Here is a 17,500-nt window from a genome sequence, read left to right on the forward strand (position 1 = left end):
TGGGGTGTGCTGAAACCTATGGCTGAAACCAGCGCACCCCGAAACAACAGGTTGGAAATTGATTGCGTGAAACAATCACCTGTGTGTCCAGTGTCAATGTTAGTAAACAAATAATTGGTCTATAGGGCTGAGCTGAACGCTTTATTATAATTTGCCATGAGGACCTATATTTTGAAAAATTGCACCGGAAGTTAGTGTGTAACCTTTGTGTTCAGTGTTGCCATGTCCGCTTATTATAAGCGACTTTGGGCTTGTTTTTCTGTAAAGTTGCTTGTAAATATTGGTAGTTGCGTTTTTTGGGCTTCTGAAGTGTAGTTGCTTATTTGGGCTTGTTAACTAATGTTGTTAAAACAGTGGTTCTCAAACATTTTTATGTCGATCAATGTCATTATTACCGCCAAATCAAGGTATATTTGCAGACCAAACCTTCTGAAAACATTTTGTGCCAGAGACCCCCATACAAGATTTTGTGGATTTTCACTTTGCTCCAAGATATTTCCTTGAAAATAGCAGATCTACATTCTCACAACGAGCTTGTAGATCGGCTATTTTCAAATAGCTAATGTTTTTTTTAGAGTGGTCGCTTCTTTTGGGCTTGTTTTCACATATTTGGTTGCTTATTTCTCTCGCACAATCTGGCAACACGGTTGTGTTCACAGTTCATTTTAGCTCTGTGCAACTATCACGCTGCACGACGACTGGCGATATTGTGGGGAAAAAGTATATATATTTGCAGAGACTAAATATGAATTTCAGAGTACGTGCTGCAACAAAAGATGACTGCAAGCACATCGAAAGGATGATAATGGTAATGCCAGCCTATACCATACGGATACAGCATGTTCACTTGTTTCGTTCGACTTTTAAAATGTATAATATTTGTTGCAGGAGCTGGCTGTTTATGAGAAAATGCCCGAACAAGTGAAGATATCTTATAAAGGTAATCTTGTTTATTTTGCGACCACAGACATGGATCCTCCACTTTTAATAGGACTTAAAGAAGAGTCGCATGTGGAAACAAAGGGGAATTCGAATATGACTGAACTCCTCACGCCGGTGGTGATGATTTGCATGCCTTTGATTGATTGAATACGTTTAACAGTTTGCAAAAAAAGCACAGAGAGTACAATTCTATACTAAAAGTAAGCTAAAATGAAAAAAACTCAAGAAAGCACTATGGTTTGTTTCCATTGGGGTCCTGTGTATACAATTCATTCATGAGTATTCAATTATTTTAATGACAGACAATAATATACAATACTATGCAAAAAAAACACACATACAAACGTGTAATCAAAAAGAAAAACATGTACAGTAAACAGTTGGGGGGGGGCATTTCGGGTGGACTTTCTACAGGAGCCAGTCTGAATTGCAGCCACCTGTAAGTGCTCTTTTAGAGCGGGTTTGAAGGAGAGTAGATTCCCACTTGACACTTATATTGACTGTTGGTACTTGGTGGGGTAGTTCACATTTTGGTGGCACAGCAGTAGAACGAATTTAACCCCTTGTTCAGCAAGCTTCAATAAAATGGGCAGTCAGTTATTCAATATTTTGCTGTATGTTAACTTGTCACTCATTTACAAGGTCAACTGCCCATTAGACTTTTAGATAACGTGTATGCAATTAAAAACTTTGGCCTAAGGGTGGCACTAGAGGAAAGGCCATGTTTCATGGCAATCTGCCAATAGACTTAAGATATTGCGTGTATAGTTGGGAATTTGCAGCCTAATGGTGGCACTAGACACACGGCATTGGTGTCACCAAAATCAGTAGGGGCCATATTATGAGGTTCATGAAGGTGAACAGGGAATCCTTTGACAAACCAGCCAGTAGATATTTAGATATAGACTATTGTTTGAGACCAGAGTTTTGAACAGACTGACCGACTGACACTTCTAAAGAGACTTTGGATGGAGGCCAGTTGATTAGTTGTTCTTCTAATTTACAGCAAAATCCACGGCATCACATAACTTCACCTGTGTCGATAAAGCACTTGACACTAGCCTTCAAAAACATTCCATTCCATTCCAGTCATTTAGCAGACGCTTTTATCCAAAGCGACTTACAACTAGAAAAAGTGCTCCTCGGAGCACAGGTCTCCGCCAGTCGCCAATCAGGATGGAATATAAAAAATCGGACGGAACCATCTTGATCACTTGACTATAGAGATAATGTAGCCTCGCGTAGCCAGACAATATCACACGACACACTGCGTGGATATTAGTCTGGTCCCTATCAACGGTTGATTTTCTTCCAAGGGGCGGTTACAAAAAGATCCAAACAGACTCTATTGGTTAGACCTAAACCAATCAGAGCAGTGCTTCCTTGAACGAACCAATCAGAGCAGTGCTTCCTTGTACGTCATTGCTCCAAATAAGGTGATAAGCCCGCCCACATTTGGATACTGGGCCCTGGTTGGTTCCGCACAACTGCGGAGGGAGAGAATTGAAATCTCTATGGAGGGGGGCCAGACCTAATCTGCCGAGGGCTAAAGTGCATGCAATTTTGCAAAGGCAGATTCGTCTGGAACCAGGCTAGAGATAATGTGTAGTGATTTGCATGATGTTTGGAGAAAATTTGTAGGAGTAATATAAAAACAGAAAAGTGTTGCAAAAATCGGCCTCCCAGTGGCGCTATAATAGGGCAATGTGAAAAGGGTGGCATTTGTTTGTCAACGTAGTGCGAATGTGCGTGCAAAGTTTCACCGCAATGGGACGCTGCGTTCATGATTTGTGGCATTTTGTTCAAAACGGGCCACTCCTGCAAACTTTAGATGTCAATCTTAGCCAATCAGGATGGAATATGAAATATCAAACAGATCCGTCTTGATCACATGACTATAGAGATCATGTGTACCGATTTGCGTGAAATTTTGATCAAATCTGAAGGCCTAATATCCAAAAATGTGTTTTACATAAGTCGGCCTCCTGGTGGCGCTATAAAAGGCAGATGTGAAAAATGCAGGGCAAAGGTTTTTCCTTGGCCTCTAGAGAGTGCACATACAAAGTTGTACACAGATCGGTGCAGTTATAGGTAAAAACACGAATCGGCCTGTTATAGCGCCACCATGAGGCTGATTTGAACATTTCCAAGTGGCATTTCTTCCTCGGTCTAATGTAATAAAAGGCCCATGTGAAAAATTTGGGGCAGAGGTTCTGCTCTGGCATCCAGGGAGTGTGTGTGCATAGTTTCGGTGCGATCAAGCCAACAGTGCCAGAGATTAACTCTACACAGACAGAATGACACACACACGGACGGACGGACAGGGGGTAAAACATACTCTCGCCATGCCTTTCGGCCTGGCGGAGACAATAAGTGCATTCAACATAGGTAGGGAACAAAACTACTAATCACCAGAAGTCTTAAGTGCATTCTCTTCTAAAACAAGCAACTAAGAGTATACCTAGCGCTAAGGTAAAAGTGCAATATATCAGCTACCTACTTTCTTAAACAGATGAGACAAATAGGAAAATCAAATGAGCAAGAGTTAAAACAAATAAGTGTATCGAATAAACAAGATCCAATAAAACAAGAGTTCGTACAACTAGTTAACATTACATGCATTGTATGTATACTGTATATTTTTGTTGTGATTATTATTGTAATTGTCACAGTCACAGACTTTTGTGTCATTGATTGTAGTGTCTAGGTCTTTTATTTCTATGTATTAGGTTACCTGGTATAGTTTTCTTGGGTCTATGATTCTGTTTGCTCCAGCTGTATCTCATTTGTAATCACCACTCACGTGTATATCAGTCTTGTTCCCCTGTCAGGCCTTGTTGAGTCCTAATGTCTAGTGTCACATGTTTTAGTCTGTCCGAGGTGTTTTTGTTCACCTGTCTTCTGTATTAAAACACCCATTAATGGGTTTTGAACACTACCTTGCATGGCTGTCCTGCGTTTGGGTTCTCACCACACCAGACAGTGATACCATTTTGATGCCTGTTTCTGTGCACGGTTTGTGTTAACATATATTTTAAGCGTAACATGCTTAACCTTTTATCTGTTTAAAACATTATGTTTTACAATGTAGATGAGTTGTACTTGAACAACAGATGCATCTTGTATCATTGGGCATACAGTGTCCTGATAAAGTAATGACCATGTCATCACTATACAGGTGCCTACAATATATGCAGATGAGTGAATCGGTAAACGGATACAATTTAAGCATATCAAGCCTAACATATATAACAGTTTGTATATGTGTTCTGCAGGATGTCCTTATGTATATATTATTAGGTATAGATTATTTTGTGTACTCTTGGAATGATAAAAATGCTGATTGGCAACCTCTGTCAACCTTCAAGCTGGAAATAAAGGGTGGGAAAAGATTATTAGAATTAACTGATCATCTTGGATGTGGCCACTCTACCTCTTGAGCCACTGCAGCCCCTTGTGTGATGTGTGTTATGTATGCACACACAAGACATTAAATGTGGTCCAAGTTGGAGGACACACTGCTTTTCATCCTTCAAAGACAGTGTTTAACAAAGACTTAGTTGTGGACAGTATACGTTATCTTCCAATGCGTGATTGTGTGTCCGTAAATGTCTGATCAAATTCAAGCAAACGTCAACAATGCTACTGTATGAACCCTCTCCGCTGGTTCCCCGAACAGGAGGGGTGTGTAAAAGATCTCTGCCTCCTGCTTACAGAAGTCCATGATCATCTCCTTGGTCTTTCTGATGTTTGGGAAGAGGCAGTTTTCCTGGCAGCACTGCAAAAGGCCTGCCAGTATAATGGACATTATAACACGATTTGTTTAAAGGAACTTTATAAATGCACCATTTATCACTTATTTATTTCACTGTTCTGGCTACAGAACTTTGGAATTTGGTAACTGGGGTATATTGATTTGATTTGACTATTTATCATTGGTTAAAGGTATTTTCGGCTATTTGTGTGGGCTAAGTTCTGTGGGAATCATGTAGGAGTTTTTAAAGTAAAGTAAAGGGAAACTAATGTGATTGTCCTTTTGCTATACCGTAGAATTGGAGCGTGATGGATTTGGCCCAAATCCCTTCTTTGAATGCCTTGTCGCCGAAGTAACTGAGGACCTCAAGTCCAAAGAAGGTAAAATGTGATTCCAAATATATTTTTTATCAGAGTTAAAGTCTACCCCTTTTATCAGTACATGGAGATGTTTGCAAGTTTCAGTGGGACAGACCTTTTAGTTCAGTGATGAGGAAGTGGCAGCTGGCAGGCCACATCTTGCCCTCATACACCTTAAAGTAAAGTCAACCCCAATATCAGTCTGTCAAATATGTTATCTGATTCTTACCAACCACAAATTTGCCTTAATCCCTGCTGACATCTGATTGTCTCTTTATGACATATAGGACACACAATCGTCGGATATGCCCTTTACTTTTACACTTACAGTACATGGAAGGGACCGTCGGTGTATATGGAAGACCTCTATGTGATGCCTGAATTCCGAGGTAAAAAGTTATTTTAGGAGTCTTCTCATCGTAGTTTTGGGGTTAACAGTCTACTTCACATTCTATTGTTGAAAAGAATATATTGAATCTAGATTACACGTTGGCCCCTGTTGTAAATAACATGTCACCAATTATAAGTCATTTCAACTTAATTTTTTTGTACACCTTTTCTGTAACAGGTAAAGGCATTGGCAAGGGTTTAATGAGCAAAGTAGCACAGGTGAGTCACACACTTGTTAATACTTGTCATTGGCTAAATTATTTATAAAACCCATTGACAGACCTAACCACCTTAACTTAATTATTATTTTTAAATGACAAGCTCACAATGCGTTGCATCACGACACATTGTGAGCTTGTAGATCATCGATTTTTGTTCCTTTGCAAGACACTGTATATAACGAAGTAGTGCATTAATTTACAAAAAAGTTGAAATATGGAGTTGCAAGGTTTCTGCCTGACAGCAATGTTAATGTATTATGTGCCATTTTCTTTGTTTAGGTGGGGAAAGAGAAACAGTGTGTGAGGCTACAATTATCAGTTTTAGATTGGAACACTCCATCTTTAGACTTCTATGTTGCAAAGGGAGCTCAGGACCTGACTGCCAGTGAAGGTTGGCACTACCTTCGTTTTGACGGAGATGCTCTGAACAGATTAGCAAATGAAGCTCCAAAAGATTAGACGGTTTGCTCCTTTTATCTTACATGTCCAATCTACCATATACACTAAAGCCCTTTGTCGATGCATTGGATTTGTCACTTGTAAATCACATATTTACATGAAAACATTTTGCGAAAAAGTATAAATTAGGCTTAATCAACCATTTCATTGGTGCCAGACCAGGCTCTTGTGTGGCTATGTTGATTGAACAGCCTACTAATTAGTTATCCTGATTTTGTAACTCATTCAAGGAAGGGCATTTTCTAATTTAATTCAAACATCGGAGGAAACAAAGGGCCTGTGCATCAAGTACTAGTCTATTACATGGTGCACACAGATCCTTTAGTTCCGTCTGTGTTTGAAGTGTCACTTATTTGTCACTTATTGACACAAACCTATTTAAACAAGTTGTAACATCTGTGACACTGGTTACCTTGATGGTATTGACAGTCAAAGTTTACATCTAGCAGTTACAATGTGAGGTAATGCTCTGACTCTGTACATTGATGTGCTGTGAAACAGATGATTTGTTTTTCTGTTAGATTTGTGTACATTACATGCTGGTGACTTGCACATACATTAATTTATGTAAATATGTGAGTAGTCTGGAAATAGACAAGCACCAAAATCATAAGTGACAAATATTTTATTTAAAAAATGCAACACAGGTGAGATAATGACGTATCTTTTCAAACAGTCATTGTAATAAATATACACAAATGGATTGCAATCCAAGTTAAGCTGACTAATATGGAATAGATAATAATAGTATTATTAAAATGTTTGTCAGTGATTAGCTAGCAATGTTCAATAGATCCTTGAAAAAAGTAGCTGAAATACATGATTTAAAAAAACAGTATTTTCTTTCAACATAAACATATGTTGTATGTAGTCACTGTTATAATTTAATTTTACAGCATTGATTAAGATTTTTTATGAAGTGTTCACATTGTTTCTAAATTATTTTGTTAATAAATCAATAATGTGCTGTATACACTGCATTCTTGTCATTAAAAAAAAGTTTTAAAAAAACTAACTATTCAGATCAAACACAAATATAGTATAAAATGCATGATAATACAAAATAATACATATGACCTATCTGAAATGTGTGTTGCCTTCAACCCAGTTGTATTATAGATAATCATATTTTGTTTCTAATACCATGATAATGTATTTGATTATTATGAGAGATAACATTTCAGAAATCCACCAGATACCGTGCAGTACATTCCAGGGAATTATAATTGTCATTTCTTTACCATCAATTATTAAATAATGTGTAAAACATTGCTCTCTATCTAGTAAGGTACAGTCAGTCTTTGCAGTTTTACAGTTGCAGTTCTTAAGTTGTTAAGCCTTGCGTATTTTGGAGTAGTGAAGTGGTGTTTTCTAGTGCCTGATATGACTAAATGACGGTGCTAAAGTAGTTTTCCAGGTTTTAGTCATACCATCAAAAAAACCAAATATAATAATACAAAGATGTTTTATTTTATAAATGCATTTTGCCCCCAATTTTGTTTTATTTCATTTTAATTTATTTTCTCGTTCACTATGTTTCTATTGAGGTACATTAGCCCCCCCAACGTGCAGGAACAAATAATTCCTGAACTCCATGTATGTTCTCTTACACAAAATTACCAAATCTTAACCCAAACCATAGACATCACCCTGCATACCCCATTTAGACATAGGCATTCCTTCCATAGTGGCTGGGGACAGACCATGGGACAGACTGAGTTGTTGGCACAGCAGAGTGCACGGTTCCTCTTGTAGGTGGTTGGTAAGGATATGGTCTGAAGCAGAGAAATTGTACCATTCAGAGGGGGGTAGAAGAGGTACAACAGTTAATCAAACAAATTGACCCAATAGATTATACAAATATATATATTATATTTAATGTGCAAATGATTGAATTGATTTTTTTTCATAAAAAAAAAGAAATTCAAAAATGCAGAAAATGGCAAATCTACAATCTCAGAATGTTTTGCATCACACACAATGTGAGCTTGTAGATCAGCTTTTCTTACAAAACTCTGTTGTGCAACGAAGTATAAAATAGGGCTCAAGTGGTTAATCGGACTAATCGATTTAGTCGATTAGAAAAAAACAATTAGAATCTTTTGCATTAATTCATGCTGTAGAAGGGATGTGTATACAAAATATGAAACTTTAAAAAAATACACACTTTAAGATTATTCTATTTATCGAAAAAGTAATCGATAGAATAATCGTTAAGAAAATAATTGATAGTCGCAGGCCTGGAGGTGAATATGGCCAACTGTCTGATTCGGAGTAAACCAAATAGAATGGATACTCACATTTTCTCAGTAGATGTGCCCAGTTTACAACTACACATCAGGCATGAGCCTCCACAAAGTGCAAGCGTAGCTGAAGCCCAGCCTATATACAGGCCCTCGCCAATCTCATACCTACAATATAATTGGAAGGATATGCAATCAACATACTGCACATTCTATGAACATGAATTCATTCATCACTGTTGAAGAAAAGCTGGTTCAGTTTGACTTGACTTACTTTGTCCCTGGATAGAATTCATCAAAGAACTCCTGTGTTACGTTGGCTGCATACCAAGACACAGCAATCATTGTGCACAGTCCTGCAGCATAAAATAAAGGAATTATACATACATACTGTGTGTGTGTGTGTGTGTGTGTGTGTGTGTGTGTGTGTGTGTGTGTGTGTGTGTGTGTGTGTGTGTGTACACATATACACACACACATACACTGCATATACAGTATGCTACCCAGTATTTCCCATTATTGGAGCCTTACACATAATTATACATTTAGTTTTTCAGCTTGGATAAAAATATCTTTCTAAGAGTTAATCAACTACAAGACATTAGGCTACTAGGATTAAAACCTGTGATTGTCAGTTTTAGCTTATTAAAAGAGCACATCTTTCAAAAAATAGCTTATCTACAAGCCCTGTATTGTAAATCTGCAATTTATGAAGATTTTTGAATAGGATTTAATTTGTTAAACCTACGATCTGAATAGCTATCTATATATACAATTGGCAAACTGGATGTTTGCGTGTTTGTCTGTTAGGTTTCGTGTTTGTTTCGTGTTTGTCACTTGCATGTTAGGTTTCGCTTTTCGTTTGCGTGTTGCAGTTAGGTTTCACTTTCGGTTTGCATGCTGCAGTTAGGTTTCGCTTTCGTTTTGCGCGTTGCCAAATCATGTGCGTAGCGGCCCGACCCTCTAGTTCTTATACATTCTCTAAATTCTAATAGTTTAATTAAACTGTTCCTCATGTTGCTGGTCTCCAGTCCCCACTTTGAGAACCACTGGTATAGATTGTTTTCAATCTGTTTGACTGCTTAAATTACCCTGTTGCAAACAATAGCCATTACCTTTTTTGGAGCAATATTACTTATTTTAAATACTTATATTATCGCAAAAGGATCTACACATGTGACTCAATGAAGTGCTGTTTATCCTATTCATTCCAAGTTTCAATTGTAGTTTAGAATTGATTGCTGACTGAGGATTACATGGCCACTTTATTATGTATTAATATGCATTTACCCTGTAGAACGAAGAAAACTCCTCCAATTCCAGCCACCCTCTGCTTCATGGCGTAGTTCTCCCCTCCTATTTTGGAACACTGCATTCCTACAAGAGTAGCTGCAAGCCCAAACGTTCCAAACACTATCGCTGCAATCATCAGCGCACGGGAAGCCTGTATATACCCTGGGAGCAGGAAACATGAATGAATAAAATGAATACAATGAATGTTCTAAACTTAAGAATAGTGAGACAAATAACTCAAGACAGCAATAGCAAATCATTTTTGAAAAGGGATATAGATTTATGGAATAGTTGTTTAACATCTATTTATATATCTCTTACTATGTGCAACATGAGGAAAAGGCCAGCAAGCTTCAGTATTTTAACCAAAAATGTTTTATTGGATCCATACTCTTATCTGATCAGATTCTCCTGCCTTTTTTGTGTTATAGTTTATGTGAGAATTTAACAGTGGAATACCCCTTTTTCTACATGAGTGGTCTAGAGCACATGGTTGAACAGTCTTGGATAAGTTATGACAACAGTCTCAGTTCATCATTTGATTTTGCTTAATTATTCATTGTGTTGCACAAGTGTGAAACATTATATCTAGAAAGGGGTTCTCTGGGAACCGCATATCTCTGCCAGGCTGGGTGGCCTACCCAGGGCTGTGGAAGTCATGGGTTGCAGCTTTCAATATTCGAGGAAGCTGTTGGGATGAAATAGCATTTCTATGGCTACTAGCAAAAAGTGTATTCACCTGTTTCCTAGGCTGTGTGTTTTCCACTTCCTGTCGATTTCATTGGATATCATTGGTCATCTGACCAGTTTCATTGGATTTCATTGGATCAAATCGACAGGAAGTGGAAAACACACAGCCTAGGAAACAGGTGAATATCAGCACCATGTGGGCAGTTTGAAAAAATGGGCTTCCTTAGCCTACTGGCTGCCAGCATGAAACGTTTGATACTGATCGGTCCAGCGGTTTGAGGGATTAACAAAAAACTCACTCACTCACTCACTCACACATTTGAAAATATAATCAGAGATTTTAAGGGACATAAAAACCTAGACTGATTTGATTTAGTAGTCTGTTTTCCAGTTCAAGTAAAGACTACAGTAGATTAAAAACAGCAGACTAGTAAGCAACACAACTGTAGCTAATAAACTTTATAATGGGTGTGTTCGATTCAGGTCTGCACAGAGCCATGGGGCCTCTACAGGTGTGTCAGTGCATGCATTACACATTGACACGCCTCGAACACACCCATTGTTAATTTGATTAATTGCAGCTGTGTTGCCCCACAGTGCACTATAAGATAAGTCTTATGCTGTCTGTCATATTTTGACCCTGCTGTAGTTTTAAACCTGAATTGGAAAACAAACTGCTACTAAATCAGTTTAGGGTTTCATCCCCCTTCTAGTACTGTATATTGTACTCATTAGAGTTTAAAACAGATGAAATGTAAACATAATTCTACCCGTGTGGGTGAAAGAATGTTTATATTCTAATCTACAGATCCCTATTATGTGAAGGCCATCATGATCACATTTACACTTCATTGTAAATCCGCAACACTGTGTGTCTCAACAAAAATAAGAGATGTGTTGTCTTTTGGTCGGTCTGCTAATCCCGTTTCTGAACTTTTAACTCTATAGCCTTATGCACATTATTGTTTTAAGAAAATGTGTGACACAATACCATCAGCAGCATTTCAGCTACATTTACTTGACAGCCATATACCCTTCTGGTCTGTCAGGTTGATCTCTCCCAGCTAAATCATTCAGAAATCCCAATGTTACATTTTCTGTTACAGGCTACAAGTTACTGCATGAGCATGTCAAACTGGTCTTCAGTTGAAAATCAATTATCTTCTCTGATTGACACGTTATAAATTAGGCTTAATTCTTCCACTGCATGGCTTGGGCTTTAGCCGATCCAATTACTGTACATTATCATTTTTTGTGTCCAGTGCACCCATACCTCAATATAGACCAGACCAGATATAACATTATTCCAAACAGTACTTTAAAATATCCTGCAGTTGTACTATAGTCATATTGCTTTAATCGTTCCTTCCCCCATAAGTGGCAGTAAGTAAATATTTAAAAATGCCAATTAGTTCAAGGCATTAATATCCCCAAAACAATACAACTTGGAATGCCACATCTGTTTTTACATGCAAATCACTTCAAAGTGTTTTATAGTTTTATGATGTGTAGATTTAGCAGAGTTTATGTATGGTGGTAATGCTTATCTTATCTAATAGCATTTTATAATACCCATCTTCATATCTTATATTGCCCAAATTCACTTGAGATTATAGCCAGGACAGTAGAAAGCTGATAGGGTGGCTTACAGGTAAACCAAGGTGATGTTCATTGGCAACTGAGAGACAAAAGGACACTTAAGGATAGCTCTTTTCTCCGTTATCGAAGTAGCTGGCAGATTCAGCGGAATTTGATTAGTTAACTTAAAGCATCAAATATGAGCTATAAGGCTACTCGTTCTTGAAAACAATGACAATCTTTATCGTCTCTAAACATAAATGTCTTGACAAATGGCATACATAGAAGTTTTGATACAGCTGTTACATTAACTTAAAGAAAGCTGACTATACATCAAGGTGTATGGTCATTTCATCTAGTAACTGTAAGAGTAATGAAAAAGTTATCTCTTTGTGCACAAAGTCCTTAGTGAGCACCTGAGTGACTGGATTGGACTTAAACCTCATCGTTAGCCAAGTTATAAAAAACAAAACAGTTATTCCTGTTGTCAGCCACATACCATTAAGGGCAAGCAAAGATGGAAAGTCACGGCAATTGTGAACACCAGTGGAGTCAGTTGCGCAGGACATCCATAGGTTTTCATAGATGGTTGAGGTGGTGATAACGTTCCCATCCACTGAGGATACTTTCCAATATCGATTTGGAAGGGCGACACCAACCATACACCAGCCCAGAAACCCCAGGAATAATGCAAAACCTTCCACTATCGCATTCATTATATCCTTGTTTGTTGCCTTTTTATCCAGTGAGAGAAACAACTTAATGCAAGCACATTGATAAGCTTTGCCTCCAAGCGCTCTTTGTCTACAAATGAGGGGATTTGTGTTGGTTGCATGGTCTCAGGACCAATTCTCGGCAATCCATCTCACAAACCGCTGTTGATGACACAGAAACTTGTGAAATCAATGACTAATTGTGAATGGACCACTTGTCTTTTTCCTTTTATTCTCCTCTCTATTGAAACTTTTCAAAGACTGCAAAGTGTTTATCTAAGGGACAACAGAAAGGAGGTCCAATGTTCAACCCTGACAACTACGTCTATACACACTGGTTATTTGTTACCTTGTGATGTTTACTCTGAACACTGCATCAATAAAATCAAACAGCAATTGAAATAAGTCACGTTCTGACTCTCATTTAACAAGGCTCTTTAGGCTGATGTCTGTATTTACACCACTGAATGTATGCCATACATTACACACCATGGGCAGTCTTGCTTGTTATCTACAGGGTATACATACAAGATTTATCATCATTAGTCTAACAAAGGTATGATATTGACTTATATCTTACTCAGCATTACCTTCTTTTCCAAGCAAAGCCACCCAAAACCAATCATTTAATCCAAAATGTTTAAAGGCTAATCAAAACAAAACCTACATTATTTTTTACCAAAAACGTTATCAATTGTGAGCTGCAACTACATTAAAGGTGGTGCAAATGTAAAAAAAAAAAAGAAACAAAAGTTGTAGTTTAAAAGTAGTTATGGTAATAATAGATAACTGAACATTAATATAGTAGGTAGTAATCACTGCTATAGAGTGTTTGTTCAGTAACAGGGATCTCCCCAGTCCCCATCTCTCCAGCTCCTTAGTAGCACAATTTTTTTTTCAGGTCAGGATACAAATTTTATCCAAGATCAGGGGTCAGTAAGTAAGTTTGGCCTTGGGACAGTTCTTTTTTAAGCCTTCAGATGGCGGGCCAGAACACAACCATGCTAATTCAGGAACTGGAACATGTGACAAACCACCTTATATACAGTACAATAATAACTATATTGCTATAAAGGTTTCTAAATAGATGTGTGTGTGTGCCAATTTCACTTGTTTATCCTGTATGAGTTCTCTCTCCTGATATTTTACTTTGCAGGAGGGGCCCGTTTTGAATCACACATTGAGGGGCCTCTATTCAACACAGAGCCAAAAGCTATTTCACTTAACACCCATAGGGGCCGCCACAAATGCTACAAAAGTACAAATGTCACTGCCAAAACATGCTTTTTTCCAACAATTTAGGCACAAATGGTCTCATGAGTCAAGTGACAATGGCCGTCAAACAGGTTTTTGATCCTCCATATACCATTTGCCTTAAACAATGTGTGGGCTGAGACTTTCTCTCAACAAACACCATAAATAATGAAGGCAGCATCCAATCATACCCAAATTGGACTTGCATGTTGAGAGGCCTCTATAGAGCACATTTCCAAAACCACTTTCACTTCTGCCCCCCCAGCTTCCTTGTGTCTTGACGACTGCACCCCAGACTGACAAGCCCCGGGGTGACACAGCCCCGGGTAAACGCCCAGGCCTGGTGTTGATCTGCTCTCAGAAGAGCACACTTTTCTAGATTTACTAAAGAGCTGGAGAGACGGGGAGACCACTGTTACTGGTCAAACACTTCAGTCTATAGCAATGTTTGCTGTCGGAATATGGAGCTATTTAACCTCCCCCCCACTAACACCATAAATAGCCAAACGGTTATGACAAAGCTTTGTATGTTTTAGAAAGGGCTTTTATCTGATGTCACAGTTAGGTGTAGATAATTATTTATACCATGAAAGAGAGGATCATAAAGGAGTCTGTATTAGGACATAGATTTGATGCATACTCAGCTTTTATGGAGAGAACTTTTGCCTAGTCATCAGAAAGCATATATATATATATATATATATATTAGATGTGACCAAATCAGATGAGAGTGACTTCTATAAAACATTGAAACTCTGGATAATCCTACAATTATAATTGTGCACAATTGATTCATTGTGCAGAGCTGCACAATGAATCAAAAGTAATACAAAATTATGATTCTAGGTTTCACAATTATACTGTATAATCCTGAAACTTGGCAATTAACTCAAACATCATATTTTGTCAGCTGTTGCACCTTGCCCTCATCTCCTCACCATTACACCAGGATTAATAACCAGAACACTGTACAACCATCTCCCCATCCAGGCTTATGGAGGAACAATATAATCACAGAGACAATTACATACTGTACTATTTGGCCAGAGACATGACACCAAGAACCACAATGAACAACAAAGGTATTAAAATAATGATTAAATCATATTTTTTACCAATTAAAATCCTTACCAATATTATTTATACTATTGATTGCAATATTCATCTAAATAAACAGGATGATCATTTCAGTCATAATCATGCAGCCCTATATACCAGTATGCACTTTCTGTCACTTACCTGGGAGGGCAAAAAGTGATGGAAAATCCCGACAATTATAGATCCCTGTTGAATCACTAGCACAAGACATCCAGAGATTTTCATAGATTGTTGAAGTTGTAATCACACTGCCCTCCGTCGTGGATTCTTTCCAATACTGATCTTGTAATGATATACTAACCATTATCCAGCCTGCAAAACCTAGGAAAAGTGCTACGACCTCAATGATCCCATTCATCTCAAAAGGAATACTCTATTAATTATTAGCAAACTAAATAGTTATTGCCTCTGCAAGGAGCTCTATACTCGGCTTCTGTATCAGACATACATTTTATGAGTGTGAGAAGTGACTCGCAGATTTTTTTCTCATGCACTCAACCGGGACTAATTGAAACATTGAATTTGTAGGCCGCAGCTTCATTATAAGTCTGCTATTCCCGCCCAAATTTGGTGACCTTACATGCACCTGCCAGCTGCTGTAGAATTTGACAGTAAGTACAATTCTACCAGAATACAATGTATTCCAGTACAGAGTATAGTAAGTACATACGTATACAATCTGCCGTTTCTCCTGATGACTGGCATCGCATCACTTTGTACTAGATAACAAGCAGTATCTTATCAGGTACCAAAGCTTCAAATATGTCCTCAGAGGTTCACATTTTAAACCAAAAAGTCCAAAATCTTCCTTATGATGTGATTGTTCTGACAGGTTCATGCTATTCCTGGAAATGCTTTTAGTAATCATTTCTGTCCAGTGATTACATGTTTAGCAAGCCTGGACAGTTATGTCCAGGCTTAGTTAAGTCGCTCTGGATTGAGAGCATCTTCCAAATGCCTAAATTGTAAAGTTAATTAGACAATTTATTAAATCATGGAACTAAAGGAAATGAGACTACAAAATAAGTAGTAATACAGTAGTGTAGTGATGTTACACTTACAAATCACCTTGTCTGGAGACAGACCCTTATGGTGATGTAGGTTTACTGTGTGTGTATCTTGCTCTTTTTAAAGTTCACATTCCTGCATGTATCTGCAGTTGTAGAATTGGTAGCATGTGGTTTTAGGAGGTCATTTTAAGGTCTGTCAGTAAATACTGAGTATTGGGCAAAGCAAATATCACAATTTGCTTGAAGAGAAAAAACAGTGATTTATTGTAGATAGAAAGTGTCTATATTAGCAGTGATAGAAAGTGTCTATATTAGCAGTGGTTACACATTAACAAGTTGAAGTGAAACAAAGGATGCTTTCTTTTGCTCTGTTTAAGCACATGCCTACACCATTTGTGGGTATGGATTTAACAATGATGACTGTTCTTTGTGAAACCTTTTGTTGAAAACTTTAACTCTGTTTAAATTATTTTCAAAGTTGATGAATATGATTCATTTATTCTGGTCAAGTGATTATTTTTTTTACAAGATACTTACAACTCAGCAAGTTACAGATAGTATTTGATCAAAAGTGAATTCAGTATAGACAGCCATTAAGAACAGTTCAAAGTTCTATCATGTACTTACAGTATAAGACAAACATTCAGCTCTAACCCATAATCTTTTGTCTGTTAATATTTTATTTGCCTGGCACTAGGCACAGTCAATCAATATGTCTATTGTCGTTGTCCGCATTGACCTCGCTACTTAAAGGTAAAGTCAACCCCAAACTGAGGCAAGGTGTTTGATTTTACAGTTCAGCATGCATACCTCTGTTTTAATTAATAAACTCAACTTCTGACAAACCTTTTATGAATAATTACATAATTCTAACCACAGAAAATAACAACCATTTAAATCATAATGAGCATCCACACTTTTTAACAACCAAACAATGAAGATGTTCAACCAAAGTGGAATTCCCAAAAAGGGACACTATGGTTAAAGTGGTTAAACAGTATTTCACAGTTATCTTAATTTACATCCTTCCCAGTGTCCTCAGCTCTGGATATGGATATGCTGCACACTGTATTTGCTACCAAGATTGCTCCCAATTGCATATCCCCTCCACTAGATTTGATTGAAACTTAATGAAAAGTCATCTCTTTATAGAGAAAAGTGTATTTTCTTTGTGTCACTGTGTCACTGCTCAACGTTGTGTAGCCATGTCGTCGTCTCTGTTCCTATGTCGAAGAGGCCGGCTTCTGAAGGTCGTCTGTATAGGGGGCAGGTGGTAATTATACTGTATGTTCGGCAGTCTGCTCTGACTTGCGAGTTGACGGCGATATCAATCTTTTTCATGTGTGGGCTTCTGCTCCAGACTGGGGCACAGTATTTGGCAGCAGAGAAGACCATCTTGTGCCACCAAGTGGGGAGAGAACGGACCCCTGCGGGACACCTCAGTCTTCTGATTCTGCTGCTCTGGCCATCGCTGGTCTGAAGGGTGAAGATGCAGT

At 37.9% G+C, this 17,500-nt stretch overlaps 2 protein-coding genes across 2 annotated transcripts; one reads left to right on the forward strand and one right to left on the reverse strand.

Annotated features, from left to right (window-relative positions):
* The first annotated feature begins 675 nt into the window (after positions 1 to 675).
* On the forward strand, positions 676 to 7,661 carry sat2b (spermidine/spermine N1-acetyltransferase family member 2b). The gene is made up of 6 exons (XM_084074022.1): positions 676 to 808; positions 889 to 940; positions 4,993 to 5,076; positions 5,343 to 5,444; positions 5,624 to 5,664; positions 5,946 to 7,661. The coding sequence occupies exons 1-6, from the start codon at positions 746 to 748 to the stop codon at positions 6,123 to 6,125; spliced, it is 522 nt and encodes a 173-aa protein (XP_083930148.1). The 5' UTR covers positions 676 to 745; the 3' UTR covers positions 6,126 to 7,661.
* A 101-nt stretch (positions 7,662 to 7,762) lies between these two features.
* On the reverse strand, positions 7,763 to 12,645 carry LOC311057094 (claudin-15-like; the record flags this gene model as incomplete). The annotated part of the gene is made up of 5 exons (XM_084074021.1): positions 7,763 to 7,900; positions 8,426 to 8,536; positions 8,643 to 8,724; positions 9,659 to 9,823; positions 12,429 to 12,645. The coding sequence occupies 5 exons, from the start codon at positions 12,643 to 12,645 to the stop codon at positions 7,789 to 7,791; spliced, it is 687 nt and encodes a 228-aa protein (XP_083930147.1). The 3' UTR covers positions 7,763 to 7,788.
* Positions 12,646 to 17,500: the final 4,855 nt, after the last annotated feature.

The sequence above is a fragment of the Gymnoscopelus microlampas genome, assembly GCF_963454915.1.
Source record: "Gymnoscopelus microlampas genome assembly, chromosome: 12".
In the NCBI taxonomy this organism is placed as follows: Eukaryota; Metazoa; Chordata; class Actinopteri; order Myctophiformes; family Myctophidae; genus Gymnoscopelus; species Gymnoscopelus microlampas.

What these genes read in the sequence shown, in the direction of transcription:
- sat2b (XM_084074022.1), top strand. Translation starts at nt 746, where the DNA reads ATGAATTTCAGAGTACGTGCTGCAACAAAAGATGACTGCAAGCACATC. An exon ending in GGACCTCAAGTCCAAAGAAG is followed by an intron (nt 5,077 to 5,342) that starts GTAAAATGTGAT and finishes TATGACATATAG; the next exon opens with GACACACAATCGTCGGATAT. An exon ending in TGTGATGCCTGAATTCCGAG is followed by an intron (nt 5,445 to 5,623) that starts GTAAAAAGTTAT and finishes TTTCTGTAACAG; the next exon opens with GTAAAGGCATTGGCAAGGGT.